The 14,434-nt window shown below is 46.6% G+C and overlaps 1 protein-coding gene across 3 annotated transcripts in view; it reads right to left on the minus strand.

The window, feature by feature from the left end:
* The window catches only part of NPRL3 (NPR3 like, GATOR1 complex subunit), a 334,166-nt gene that overhangs the window by 133,288 nt on the left and 186,444 nt on the right, over positions 1-14,434 (minus strand). For all 3 annotated transcript variants that reach the window (XM_069210380.1, XM_069210379.1, XM_069210381.1), the window contains one exon: positions 11,424-11,561. In XM_069210380.1, coding sequence (XP_069066481.1) covers positions 11,424-11,561 — 138 coding nt within the window. The remainder of the gene's footprint in view (positions 1-11,423; positions 11,562-14,434) is intronic.

Genomic DNA, 14,434 nt, shown 5'->3' on the forward strand with positions numbered 1-14,434 from the left:
TATTAGTTTTATTTTTTCCTTGATGAAATGCCTTTCTTTGGTGCCATATTACCCAGCAGTCAGGATATAAAATCAAATTAAATGAGCAACTACTGGCCTTGAAGAGAGAAGAGGTGGGAGAGGTACGATTGAGAGTGCTTGTGTAAACATAAACCATGGGAATCCCACATGCAAAATATGCAAGAAGGTAGAGCATATGTTCTTAAAAATATAAGTGTGGAGACAAGTAGCAGGCAGAATGGAGTCACAGGAAGTGATGTTCTAACCCTACCTTACTAGTGGACTTTGATGCTAATGGCAGTCATTATGAACATGGCGGTCCGGGCCACCATGCCGGCAGTGGCGGTAATTACCGCCACCGGCAATCCGCATATATTGTTCATGGCATGACTGCCACTGGCGTAACTCTGCCACCACCAGGCTACTGCCGCCAGGCAGCCTGGCGATGGCAGAGTTACATAACCGACAGGGCAGATAATGTATACTAGGGGCCCCCGTGCACAGTCCCGTCGCGCATGTCACTGCCTGATTTACGGGCAGTGATATGTGTGACGGGTGCTGCTTACATTGCTGCGGGTCCTTGTAAAGCCGGCGTCAACGTATAGGCCCTGCATTCAGCTGGGCCGGCTGGTGGAAACACTGTTAGTAATGTGGCCGGCGGGGTCTTCAACGCGCTGAGGTTCTTTTGTAGACCGCCAGTGCCGAACTCTGCAGGTTTTCCCGCCGAGTTCGCAATGACCACCAATGTCTCTATTTTCCTGTCTGTTGCAGTTCATTATTGATATTGTTACATCATGTTGAGATGTCAGCAATTTTCCTCACAGTGCCATTATACATTTGGTCTATCTGGAGGGTTATTTACACAATTATCATTAATATGGAGTTTACTTTTTCTTAAAACTGTAGTTCTTTGCTGCAGGTAGTATTTTCTCCTTTTAACATGCATAGATATATTATCATCTGATAGACCATGCCAGACTTCAATCACTCTAGAAAAACCCCATCTCTAATGTCTTTATTACACACACCTGTGACGCATCTAGTCACTTGTAAAAAGAAATGACATAGCTGCTCCATGCTAATAACTTTTTACAGAGGACTTCTGAGGTCACAATGCCTGCTTAATGAGCCAGTATATAGAGTGAAAGTCAGGTCACTGAGCATAATTATTGCTGCAGTTCAAACAAAGAAAATGGAAACTCGTTTTTCATTCTTCTGGTGTATTTATAACATCTCTGAATGTTTCCACACAATCTATATCACAGCATTTTTAACACGATTTACGTTAAACAGATTCGAATATATGTTAGTAAAAAATACTAACGGCTTTTGTGGTGTGTTTAGCTTCACTTTATAGTTCTGCTTGTATTCTTCCCATCTGCCATGAGCATGAAAGAGAAAGACACCAAGGATTTAAGCAGTTTGTGGAAAAGACAGATGGTGGACCATGTACTATAACCCTCTGCCTTACAATAAAAGGAAAATTGCAAGTAACCTGGGAGTTCAATGACCTTATAAAGGAAGATGACCTTTGGCCTTTTTCCTCTATATAGTCACGGATCTCCTTGGTGACTTGCAATATTCTTGTAATGTATGGCAGGTGGTACTTTATATTTTCTTATAAATTCTCATGGTTATGATGTTTTATTTTTTTATCTTTTATGTGTATTTATAAGGCTATTTGGCTGACAATAAATGTGACTTATCAGAAAATAGTTTGCCTAGTCACCTTGATAGTAATAGTTCTAGACAACTCAAATACTATGTTAAGTTTGTGTTTTTATGTCTTACGTTTTAGCATAAAAACTGTGCAAATAATCTTATTTCCACAATGGCAGGAATTAATGGGGTCTTTGAAAGAAGTTTAAAGGAAATCAAGAGGTCAGTCAGGAGATCAGATAGTTCCATCTTGGCACATACTTATCTTTGGAGCAGGAACCGCAGAACACATAGCTTTCAATGGCTATATTGAACACATTACTTACCTTTGGTAATTCTTTATCGGGTACAGTCATATTCTAGTTGCGGATTCCTTACTTTTGACTTTCCCTAAGCATCAGTCTCGATCTGTAGATTTTTCTCGAGCAGTACCCCTGTGCGCTGTTAGGTGGCATTGGTCGACTCTGCATCCGTCGTCTGTGTGTGCACGTCAGATACGATGTTGCGGGACCGATTTAGGCATCACCCCGGCACGCTGACATCAGTTCCTTTTTAAGACTTTCCAAGCCAGAAACGCAGTTCCATGAAGAACACTTACCACTGGTGCGAAAGAAATAGGGCCCTGAAAGGGACGTCCCTGTCTCTGGAAATCAATTCACAGAGAGGGGAGGATGGGTGGGTCAGTAAGGAATCTGCAACTAGATTATGTCTCTACCAGATAAGGAGTTAATGAAGGTAAGTAGCTTGCTCATCTGATAGAGACTTCTAGTTGCAGATTACTTACCTTTGGATGCCCAAGCAATACCATACCCTGAGGAGGGTCTGCAAACCAAGATCATACTAGGAAGCCGTGCAGGACCGAACGGGCAAAGTATCCATCCCTATGGACCTAACTGTTCAGGTAGTAGTGTTTGGTAAATGTGTGCAGGGATGCCCACATTGCTGCCTGACAGACGTCCAGGACTGGAACTCCGTGTGCAAACATAGTGGTTGGAACTGTTGTTCTGGTGGAGTGAGCGCGTAAACCCTCCGGGGATCGCTTTTTAGCTAATGCATAGCACATTTTACTGCAGAGAACAACTCATCTGGAGATGGTTCTCTTCTTGACTGCCCAAACTTTCTTCGCACCCTCATAAGCAACAAAGAGTTGATCATCCACACAGAACTCTTTGGTACGATCAAGCTACAACGTCAATGCTATTTTTGGGTCCAGGCGGTGGAGTCTCTCCTCTTCCTTAAAAAGATGCGGGGTGCAAAAAGTTAGCATTGTAGGAAGCTGGCTTTGTATATAATATATAAAAATGAGATATAGTGTGCACAGAGTTCTGGGGTTCCCAAAAGGCTTAACAGAGGCTAAAGTAGATAATACTAATGCTCTCTTTTGTGGTAGTGTGGTCGAGCAGTTAGGCTTATCAGAGAGAAGTGCAAGGTATTTGTTGTACACACACAGACAATAGAAGGCACACACTCAATTACTTAAATCCAGACCAATGATTTTATAAAGAAAAAATATATATTTTTAATTTATTTTTAGAACCAAAAGATTCCAGTTGCAGGTAAGTACCTCAATAGATTTGTATTTCACACATGGATCCACTGTGCTTTGTTAAAAATCGATAAATTATGCAGTTTTTGAAATATTGGCAATAATCTATTTTAAAACTTGACAGTGCAATTTTCTTAAAGAGTTCCTGAGGGGGAAGAAAAGTTAGATCGATTTGCAGGTAAGTACAATATTACCATGGGCTCCTCTGGAGCCTGGGGGCACTCGTTTTCAGATCTGCAGGCAGGTAAGTACCCGTGACTTCGGAGGGCAGACCTGGGGGGTTTAGAGGAGCACTGGGGAGCCACAAGTAGGCACCAAAAATACACCCACAGCGGCACTGGGGCGGCCAGGTGCAAAACAAGATATTGGGTCTCCAATGATTCTCTATGAGGGGTCTCTGGAGGTCACTCGGAGGCTGCAGGCGAGGTCCAGGAGGTTGTCTCGGGCACACCACAGGCTGGACAGGGAGCAGGGCCCCCAACTGAACTTTGCTGCTCTGGAGGTCGGGTTCTCCAAGGCCTGGAGGCTGCGGGTGCAGTGTGTCGTTAGGTGTCGGATAGCTTCGTCTGGAGCTTTGGAGGTCAGGGAGTCCTCGGGATTCCCTCTGCAGACGTTGTCGTGGAGGGGTGGAGAGGTCAACCCAGGGTGGGCACTTTGCTCTGAATCGCCTGGGGATCCTCTCTAGCTGGTTAGGTCACCTGGACATGGGCCGCAGGCGTCGGGTGCAGAGTGGTTATGAATCACACATTTGGAGTTAGGTTGGAGTCCTTAGTTGTCGTTTCTTCTTGGAGAGGGCCGCTGTCCATGGGAGTTCTTGGTCCTTTCGAGCACAGGAAGCCCTCTGGAGCTTGGAAGAGGTTGCTGATCCCGCTGGATGCGTCACTGTTTTGTTGCAGGTTCTTTAAAGCGGGAGACAGGCCGTTAGGGCTGGGGCCAAATCAGTTGTCGTTTTCCTTCTTCTCTGCTGGGGGTTTCAGCTATGCAGTCCTTCTTCTTGTGAGGTCGCCAGGAATCTGGTGAGCTGGGTTCATGGAGGCCCTTAAATACAAGATTTAGGGGCGTTACAGGGGTCAGAGGGCAGTAGCCAATGGCTACTGTCCCTGAGGATGGCTACACCCTTCCTGTGCCCACTCCCTATGGGGAGGGGGGGCACGAACCTAACCCTATTGGTCCCTGTCCTCCAAACTAAGATGGAGAATTCTGCGGGGAAGGGTGGGTCACCTCAGCACTGGACACCTTAGGGGTTGTCCTAGCTGGGGGGTCACTCCCTGTTTTCCCTAATTTTCCAGCCGGACTTGCCACCAAAAGTGGGGTTTTGTCCATGGGCAGGCAACTCCACTAGTTGGAGTGCCCTGTGGCACTGTAACCAGAGGCCTGAGCCTTTGAGGCTCACCACCAGGTGTTACAGTTCCTGCAGGGGGAGGTGTGAAGCACCTCCACCCAGGACAGGCTTTGTTTCTGGCCACCAAGAGCACAAAGGCTCTCACCCCATGTGGTCAGAATTGTGTCTGAAAGTAGCAGGCTGGCACAGACTGGTCAGTCCTACACTAGCAGTTTGGTTAATAGACAGGGGGCAAATCTAAGATGCCCTCTGTGTGCATTTTTCAATAAATCCCACACTGGCATCACTGGGGATTTATTGTGCTGCGAAGTTTGATATCAAACTTCCCAGTATTCAGTGAAGCCATTATGGAGCTGTGAAGTTCATAATGACAAACTCCCAGACCATATACTCAATATAGCTACACTACACTTACAATATCTAAGACTGGATTTACACATTGCAGAGGCGTATTGCTCATGCAGCTATGCCCTCTCCTGCGGTATAGTGCACCCTGCCTTGGGACTGTAAGGCCTGCTAGAGGGCTGGCTTACGTAAGCCACAGGCAGTAGTTTGTGGGCATGGTACCCTTAGAGGGGTGCCATGTTGACTTTGCCTTTTTCTCCCCACCAGCACACACAAGCTGCAAAGGCAGTGTGCTTGTGCTTGGTGAGGGATCCCCTAGGGTGGCATAATACATGCTGCAGCCCTTGGGGACCTTCCCTGGCCACAGGGCCCTTGGTACCAGGGGTACCTTTTAAAGGGGACTTAACAGTGTGCCAGGGGTGTGCCAATTGTTAAAACAAAGGTACAGATTTTGGGAAAGAACACTTGTACTGGGGCCTGCTTAGCAGGATTCCAGCACACTTTCAATCAAAGTTGGCATCAACACTAGGCAAAAAGTGTGTGGGGGGTAACCATGCCAACAGTGGCACTTTCCTACAGCCATTCTCATAGAAATCCAGGATAGAGGCTGAAACATCAATATTGTGACCTAAATTTCCTGGAGTCCCAGCCTTGGAGGATAGGCCCGAAACTGCACTGTGTCCAGAACAGCTCCAACGAAGCGGAGTGTCTGAGAGGGAGTCAGGTGTGACTTTGCCACGTTTATAGTGAACCCCAGCAAATGCAGGGAGTCCGCCATAGTCTGGAGGTGGGAGACGGCAGCCAAGGGCAAGCTCGCTTTCAACAGCCAATCGTCGAGGTAGAGGAAGACTGAAATACCTAACGTGCGTAGATGAGCTCCGACCAAATTTGGTGAACACCAGGAGGACGCTGGTAAGGACAAAGGGAAGCACGGTTAGCTGCAAATGTTTGTGGCCTACTGAGAACTGCAAGTAACGTCTGTGGGAATATGGAAATAGGCGTCCTGCAAGTCCAATGGTACCCATCCAGTCTACAGGATCCAGGGCAAATAAAGCCAGAGTGAGAATTCTGAACTTCTCCTTTCTGATGAAGAGATTGAGAGAACGGAGGTCTAGGATAGGGTGGAGACCCCTGTCCTTTGTGGGCACCAGAAAGTAGCAGGAATAACAACCACAACCTACTCCTGGCACAGGGACCCTCTCTATGGCTCCCTTAGCCAAGTGATCCTCCGTCATCTGATTGTAGGATGGTGGCATGGATGGAGGAGTAGTTTTGAAGGGGAGGGAGTACCCTCTTCTGATTATTTGCAAAACCCACCTGTGTGATGTGATGGATTGCCAGCAGGGCAGGTGATGGCAAATCCTGCCTCTGCCTGATCCCTGATGGGGAAGAGTCAGACTAGGAAGGTTTCAAAGCTGCAGCAGGGGATGGGTGTAGGCAGACTGCTGGCTCCCTGATCCACAAGGACGCTGGATCCCACGTTCCCGGCCACACAGAGGCTGGGCAGCATGCATGGCAGAGTGGCTGGAGGGAAAAGGATGTGGTGGGATGACGCTTCTGTACCCACAAAAGGGGCAAAAAGCAGACTGAGTGGGGCAAGGGGCAGCTGCGAGGCCCAAGGACCTGGTCACAGCCCAGGATTCCTTAAAGCTGCTGAGTGCAGAGTCTGCTTTGTAGCCAGAGACGAGTGCCATTAAAGGGCATGTCCATAAGAGTGGACTGGACATCCCCCGAAAAGCCAGACGTCCTCCGTCAAGTGTGGTGCCTTAAGGCCACTGTTGATGCACCCAAACTGTAGAGTGAGTCACTCGTATCCAGCCCACATCGCATTGTGAACTTAGCTGCGCCCCTCCCATCAGCAACAGCTTGGGAGAGAATGGCCCGGGCCTTCTCCGGGACCTGTGGCAGCACCTGTGCAACCATGTCCCATAAGGTATGGGTGTAACGGCCTAAAAAGCATGCTTAGGGCTTTCCTCTCATCTGAGATCAGAAGCGACGCAGAGCACAGCGCCCGGCCACAAGTAACTTTAGGTACTGCTTCCTCAAAGCTTTCAGCTCTTGGATTCCCTATCTTGGGGTGCGGAAGGGAATGCCCCTGGGGACGAAGAAGCTTGGATAAACATGCTATCACAGGTTGGGTATTGCAAGAGGAACACTGGGTTATTGGGAGCTGGTCTATGGCAGCAGGCGATTGTCCTGTTTACAGGAGCCCCTGAGCTGGGTTTGGATCAAGTCCCCGGCAGGATATCAGTGAAGGCTTCGTTAAAGGGCACAAGTGGTTCAGAAGAGAAAGCCCCAGGATATGCCCAGGGAGCAAGGCCCCTGTTGAAGTCGGAATTGACGTTGTGCAACGTCAGTCCGGCTGCATGGCAGAGTTGGCAATGAGGATGGGTTCATTGCCGACCCGCGGCACAGGCGTCATCAGTAGCAGCAAAGTATAAACCATCATCGGGGAAGGTCAAAGTGGTACGACCAATGCTGGTTCGGATCCATGGGTGCCCTCGGAGCCAAAGCTGCTAGCGTGGAACCCTGGGGGGGCCCTGCTGACTTCGAGGAGGCCCGAAGGTGCTCTAGCGGAGTCGGACTGCCCAAACATGAGGCGCATGGCGTCACAGAACCCATTGAATTAGGCAGGGGTGGCTCCGGCTCCCAGAAACTCAGAGAGGTGCAGAGCTGACATAGAAGCAGGCTGCGAAAACTGAGGTCTAGAGAGACGAAACTCCTTTTCCTGCATCACAATGGATGATAAACAAGGTGAAGTTGAAGAACGTCTGCTCTTCTTTGACTTCTTCTTGTGCCTCAATTTACCCGAATTATCCTGAGGACTTGGAGTGGGATGACGAAGAATGGGGACTCAGCGACCGTTCTTGGGACCTTCTCCACGACCGAGATCAGGAGCAACATGAAGCGGAGTGCTGGGTTGCAAGCAGCTTTAGGGACGCTCCCTCAAAGCTTTCGAATTCATGTCCCGTCACTTGGAGCACACCTTCGGGTCATGGTCGCACTCCAAACACCACAAGCACACGAGGTGCGTATCCATCTCGGACATCATCCCATCACAGGAGTTGGAGGGCTTGAACCCGGTCTTCCCTGACAACAACTTGATGCTCCAGGAGTGAAACACTCAAACATATTCAATAAAACGTTGAAATAGATCAGTCAAAAAGTGACGGGGTAGCTCTTCTTTGGATCTTCGCTTGGCTGGCGCGGAAAGAAAAGATCTGATATAAGCATGCTGGAGTGGTCCCTATATAGGTCCCACAACGTAATATCCGGTGTGAACTCCACCGACGATGGACGTGGAGCCGACTGACTCCATCTAACGGCGAGCAGGGGTACTGCTCGAGAAAAATCTCTGGATCCAGAGTGACACCTGTGGAAATTCAAAGCTAAAGAATCTGCAACCTGGAGTCTCTATCAGATAAGCCCCCTCCCGCCTTCAATTACCGACCACACTTGTATACATATATGGATTACTTTGAGATATAAAATTGAACCCTAAAGGTTGCAAGTAACATACGCAAGCATGCAAAAAATGGGACCAATAAGGGAGAAGTCGAACAAGTTTCTAGAGGGGTAGTGATAAACTAGGGAGGCGGGCATGGCTATAGTGACCTCTGCACAGGGCGAAGATGCTAAGCACAAGGGTGCTATTCAAAGTTGTTGACTATATTGTTAACTAATGAACGTATTGAATGTATGGTGATTAAAAAACACACACAAAACACTTGGGTATATATGTTTTAATAATTTCTCAAGGTAAAGCATTTATTTTTTTAATCTGGTGACCTCCAGTCGACTGGTTCAAATTTAGGCATGGTAAACTCAGCTTTTCATTTTCCCAAAGTCAATTAAATTACTACTTCATTAGTTTGTGCAATAATTATACAGAATGTGTTCCATGTACAGTGCTTTGGAAAAAAAAGTGCTATATAAGGGAAACACTCTTATTGTTGCCAAATATTGATTTATTGCATCAGTAATTAAAGTGTGAAGTTTGGGTTTCCTGCAGGTATTTCCTTGTTAACTGTAGTCAAAGCAAACGGCTCCTCTTCCTCAAACCACTAGGTAGACATTCTCACAACGTTGAGGCCTGAATACTGCAATCCAATAAAACATGATGGGCATGTTGTTTCTCAAGTCACAAAAAAACTTTCAAAGGTACCCTATCTAAGGCTCATCTTAAGTGAATTTGCACAGACCACAAACCTTTAATCCATTTGTTTATCAACAAGGAAGCTAAGCATTTCATGTCTACAACAGCAACATATGCTGCAGGGATATAGATATTACAACAAAGTATGTGCCTGGTGTGCACAATGTGAAACAAATATTTGTCTGCAAACACATTGATATAAGGTTGAGGAGAGAGAGGAAGGAGATTATGCAGAACATGAGATGAGGTCTATGTCACGGATTCTATTAGGCGGGCTTGGCAAATATTTCTTATTCCACAGTAGGTATAAGCATCCTATCAAATTTTCTTATGCCTACCACAGAAACAAATGAGAAGAGACCAGTTTAGATAATTTGTGTGGTCCTTCTTAGTTACACAAAGTCCAATGAGAACTACACAAACTGCCCACTTCGTTTTATCAGAGAGATCCACATGAAGTGCACAAACCACGAAACGCACCCATTTCTCAAACTTGCTGGCTGATTAAATGTGGGCACTTTTGTTGCTGAATTTCGCTCTGCATGCAAGCTAAAGAAAATGGGGTGATTCGATTTCACAAATACCTTTGCCCATCCCTACTCTTTAGTACCTACCTAGAGGGGACATTAAATGAAGTAAACTGATGTTTTATTATAAAGAAGCATGAGGTGCGTAATCTGATACACCAGGGAATGTTTCCAAAGAGAAATATGTTGATGTGTAAGGAGACAGTTTAGATCTAATGACGCTCAATGAAAAAGTGGTTAGAAGGCTAGTAGGCTTGAAGAAAAGGATGATGGAAGAGGTGCATTAAAGTGACATAGGGATGTCTGCAATGAATCAAAGGATCCAGGAGAATTTCTAGTAGCCAGCACTGGAAAGGTACATAGAGCACTTTGTCCGGGGTTCCTCTCGGTCTATAGTGGTAAATAATGCACAGGAGAAGGTAATCTATCCAATCACGCCTGTAGCTGCTCCTCGACGACCATGGAACAAGTTGGCTTTGAACATTTGGCCATTTCTGTAGTCTTGAGCAGTTTTTAAAAGTAGTTCCTAGTAATGATTGACTATCAATCTAAAATGGCCAAATGTCTGCTGCTTGGATAAATGTACAGTGAAGAGGTCTGTCCTGCTATGCAAAGAGGGCATGAGGTTTCCTGAAGCCAAATATGTGGTGCAGTTTGAGCATACTTTGCTGGAGTTGGAGGATGCGTAAGGCGTGGAGTAAAAATAAGCTTTCAGGAATTACAAAAGGCTTAAAAATATAGTGGAGTGTAAGCATTTTCGCTGCTCCTGCAATCACCCCTTCTTCTGGCTCGATGGTGCTCTTGGGTGATAACTGGAATTCTAATAGAGTCACCCCCACACCAAAGCATTAAAAGAAATTACGTGAGTTTGCTCTAGAGTCATTTTGTTTATTATGCTTGTCTAAAGGTATTCCTTACTAGTTCACCTTACCTTTCTCTTTCTGTACATCATTTGCTTGGGACGTCTTAAGTGCGTTTGAAATGCGCTAGTTGCCAGGGATTCTGCTGAATGTTGCTTAAGTCTCCCCTGTAGCAGTTGCTGATGCCTGGGGAAACTATCAGACATCTTGTTTTTATTCTGTAAACAAATGGTTTATTGATTAATTTATTAAGAGCCCGGTCCTCTTTTGAGCAGAAAATCATCTCCGAGAAGGACTGGGGTGGTGCTTAACCAGGCAGACAAATCTGAATAGCAGAAGGGTCAGGCGTTGCCTATACAATGACATAACCTATGCATCATTTTGATATTGACTCGGCATCCTGTTTACGTCAAGGGGAGGAATTCCAGACATTTATATCAGATCACTTCATTGATCAGGCAGGCACGATGACCAGGGGAACACCCATTTATCAAGGAACAGACGAGGATTTCAGGAGTTTTTCCCTTGTGCATAATGGGTGACAGTTTGATTAATGTGAGGCACTAAGAGGCAAGAACGTACTTTTAAGGCAACCAGGAAAAGGTCTAAAAGTCGAGTAAGATACTTAACAGACGGAGAGGTCGGTGTGCGGCGCCGCGAGGCGGGAATGTATCTCAGCAAATATCTTTCTGTTGAGATGTGCGGTCACTAGAAGGCAGTTCGTGGAAAATACTAGAGTCAAAGGAACAGGCCGTCCCACAAGAAGTAATGCATGGGTGGGGAACAGAAAAGCGCAGAATCGACTACATTTGTCCGCGCGCGTTATCTCAGAGGCCATCGCGGCTTTTCACTCTGCCCACAGAGTGACTTCAGGCCTCGCTTCCCCCCAGACCCCGCCCGCGCAAATAGAGAAAGCACTCAACGCCGTGGGAGCACATCAAGCCTTGAAACACGTCCAGGTGTAAACAAACATAGAGAAAGCATTTACCTAATGGCTTTCAGGCTCCTCTCGATGGCTTCGGGAGGGATAAAGTGTGTTCCCACACAATGGATTTTGTGAGGCAGACAGAAGCTCACTTCGAGCCAGTTGTTGATGTGCAAACGCACCACCCCCGTCGTACAAAGGCTGAAAGAGAAGACGAGAAAATGTAAACAAACTGTAGCCAAGCACAGGAGACAAAGTCGGGTGAGGTGACAAGCTACAGCATGCAGGGGAAACAAAAATAAACGCATTGAATGGCATATAATCTACTGTGAATAGCGCCAACCCTCGGGCCATATTGATGATATCATGAAAACCCAGTCAACAATAGTAAGTAACTGAGTTCATTTAGTAGTCCTTGGTTACCATCTCTTTTGGTAGCACTACCATCTAGTGGTGGAAAAGCAAACTACCTCTGGGCAGTTAAGTGCAGTGGCAACAACAGGATTTGGGCATTCAAAATCTGCCCAACACCCATCGGGCTGAAAACGTGAAATGACCACGACACTCACTTAAAAGGGATAAAAGGCCGCTTTAATAGAACAGGTCTGGCAAAATACAACCTTGGCATAATAGCCTCACAAAACTACCCAAACCTAACTAATACAAATTCATCACCTAACCCATCCCCCTCCCTCTAAAGTGACCCCACCGCACAACCCCTTGTCCCATCCCCACCTTGACCCGACCAACCCATTAACCCATCTGTCCTGCAGTCACCTTCTCCAGTTCCCCTTGTCTGTGCAAACTCCCTGCCCTCTCATCTTTCTGATCTACCCCTTCCCCCCCGAAAGACCAACTGAGAACCAAAAACATATGAACCAACCAGACCTGCCTATCAGCGGCAGAAAATAAAAAACCAACCCTCCCTTATTACAAAAAATGCCCTTGAATCATCAACGCAACAAAACAAACAGCAATATATTTGTCCTGTTAAAACTCGAAACAGCTACCGCTGAAACCCTGGAAAAAAAAACATAAAAAACATAAAAATTAAAAACCCAAACAACCCTTCCCAAAAGCAAAAAAAAAACCACATACCGAAACATTTTTCGGGAGGGCGGGCGGGCACAAATACAAAAAACGCCCACTGGGTGTGACAACGGCCAAAGAGGCCGCCCACACCCAGCCCCTACCTTTTATAGCCCTGCCTAAGCCACCGCCCCATCCTGTCTGCAGACCAATCACCGGTTCGGGCTTGTGGATCATCCCACGACAGCCCGACAAGCCCGGGGGGAGACAGGGCAAGCCCTTTGCTCCCCCCAAGCCCCCATCGGGCTGAAAACGTGAAATGACCACGACACTCACTTAAAAGGGATAAAAGGCCGCTTTAATAGAACAGGTCTGGCAAAATACAACCTTGGCATAATAGCCTCACAAAACTACCCAAACCTAACTAATACAAATTCATCACCTAACCCCTCCCCCTCCCTCTCCCTCTAAAGTGACCCCACCGCACTACCCCTTGTCCCATCCCCACCTTGACCCGACCAACCCATTAACCCATCTGTCCTGCAGTCACCTTCTCCAGTTCCCCTTGTCTGTGCAAACTCCCTGCCCTCTCATCTTTCTGATCTACCCCTTCCCCCCCGAAAGGCCACACAGGAAAACCCGCACAGGCGTTTTCCAGCCCCACCCAAAACCTATCTACCTATCCCATAAACCTTCACCCAATAACTCAGCAATCAACAACCGAAGCTCTAACAAATAATGCTTGTTACCCAAAAAGGATAAGTGAACTCCATCCTGCCGAAACAGTTCAACATCAGAAACCACAATATTCTCATGTGTCAGCACCGAAAAACCTTGAGCCTTACAAAAACTCCTCATCTCCCTGTTTACCTTTCTGCGCTGCTTCTCAATCCCTTTAAAAGAATTGGCACCCCTCCATACCCTTCTCGGCACAAAACTCGTCCAAACAATGTGCGTGCCTGACCAACGTTCTTTAATCCTACCTAAATCCAATTTCATGACCTTCAACAAACCAATTCCTGAAAGTGCAACTAAATCATTTTCACCCAAATGTAAAACCAATAAATCTGGACAAACCCCTCGCTCCATCCTTTTAGCCAAAACATACAGCAACTCACCCCATCTCATACCACTCTTTCCTACCCAACTAAGTTTTATTCTGGCCCCATCAAGCCCAAGTTGCTTTCCAAAATGCCGTGATGCAGCCTGCTTCTCAGCCCAGTGAACAAAGGAGTGTCCTACAATCCAAACTGCGCACATCTTGTCCGGGCCCCCAACGCAACCTACGAGAAAAATATATGTTAAGTGGTACATATTGAAACAAACATGCAAAGAAAAAGAAAGAAAACGTAATAGAATATACGAATAATAGAGGTACAGAAAGCCCGAAAAAAGGTTGAACTAGGAAACTGCAAATGAGCAGAAAAAACTCCAGAAACCTACTGCTTGAACGATCGAACATACCTCTGAAAGCAACTTGACCTCCATCTACCTAACTGCTTAATAGACTGATCTGATTTTCCCTGTCTCCTTGCTTCTGTAGCAGCCCCAATCCTAAAGGAATGTGTACCATAACCACTAGGTTCTAAACCCAACCTCCTAACTGCCAACCTCAGAACCGCTAAAAACTGAGATGCTAATAATTGCGACCCATCCTGATGAACAAATACAGATCTGAAAGAATGTGACCGCAGTCCCATAAAAGAAAACCAACAACTCACTGGACAATCCGGAGAACGCACTGCCTTCAATGACACCTCCTGACCCCTCCCCAGCTGGTCCCCTTTGGAAAAAGGTAACCATATGCAAACACCTTGATCCCCCACATGGACATTATCCTGGATGAGTCCCAGCCTCCCTTTTACCCCCAAAAGTTCAGAAATACGAAAAGCCCCATGAAACAACCATGACATGCAAAGAGCGAATAAACAAACCTCCCATTCGGAAAAGCAAACCTCACCTAAACCTCCCAACAATGCCTTCAGAAGATCCTGTGTGATAGGACGCCTACGATCACACCTCACACCACCCGACCTAGCCCAGCC

Source organism: Pleurodeles waltl, chromosome 10, assembly GCF_031143425.1.
Source record: "Pleurodeles waltl isolate 20211129_DDA chromosome 10, aPleWal1.hap1.20221129, whole genome shotgun sequence".
NCBI lineage: Eukaryota > Metazoa > Chordata > Amphibia > Caudata > Salamandridae > Pleurodeles > Pleurodeles waltl.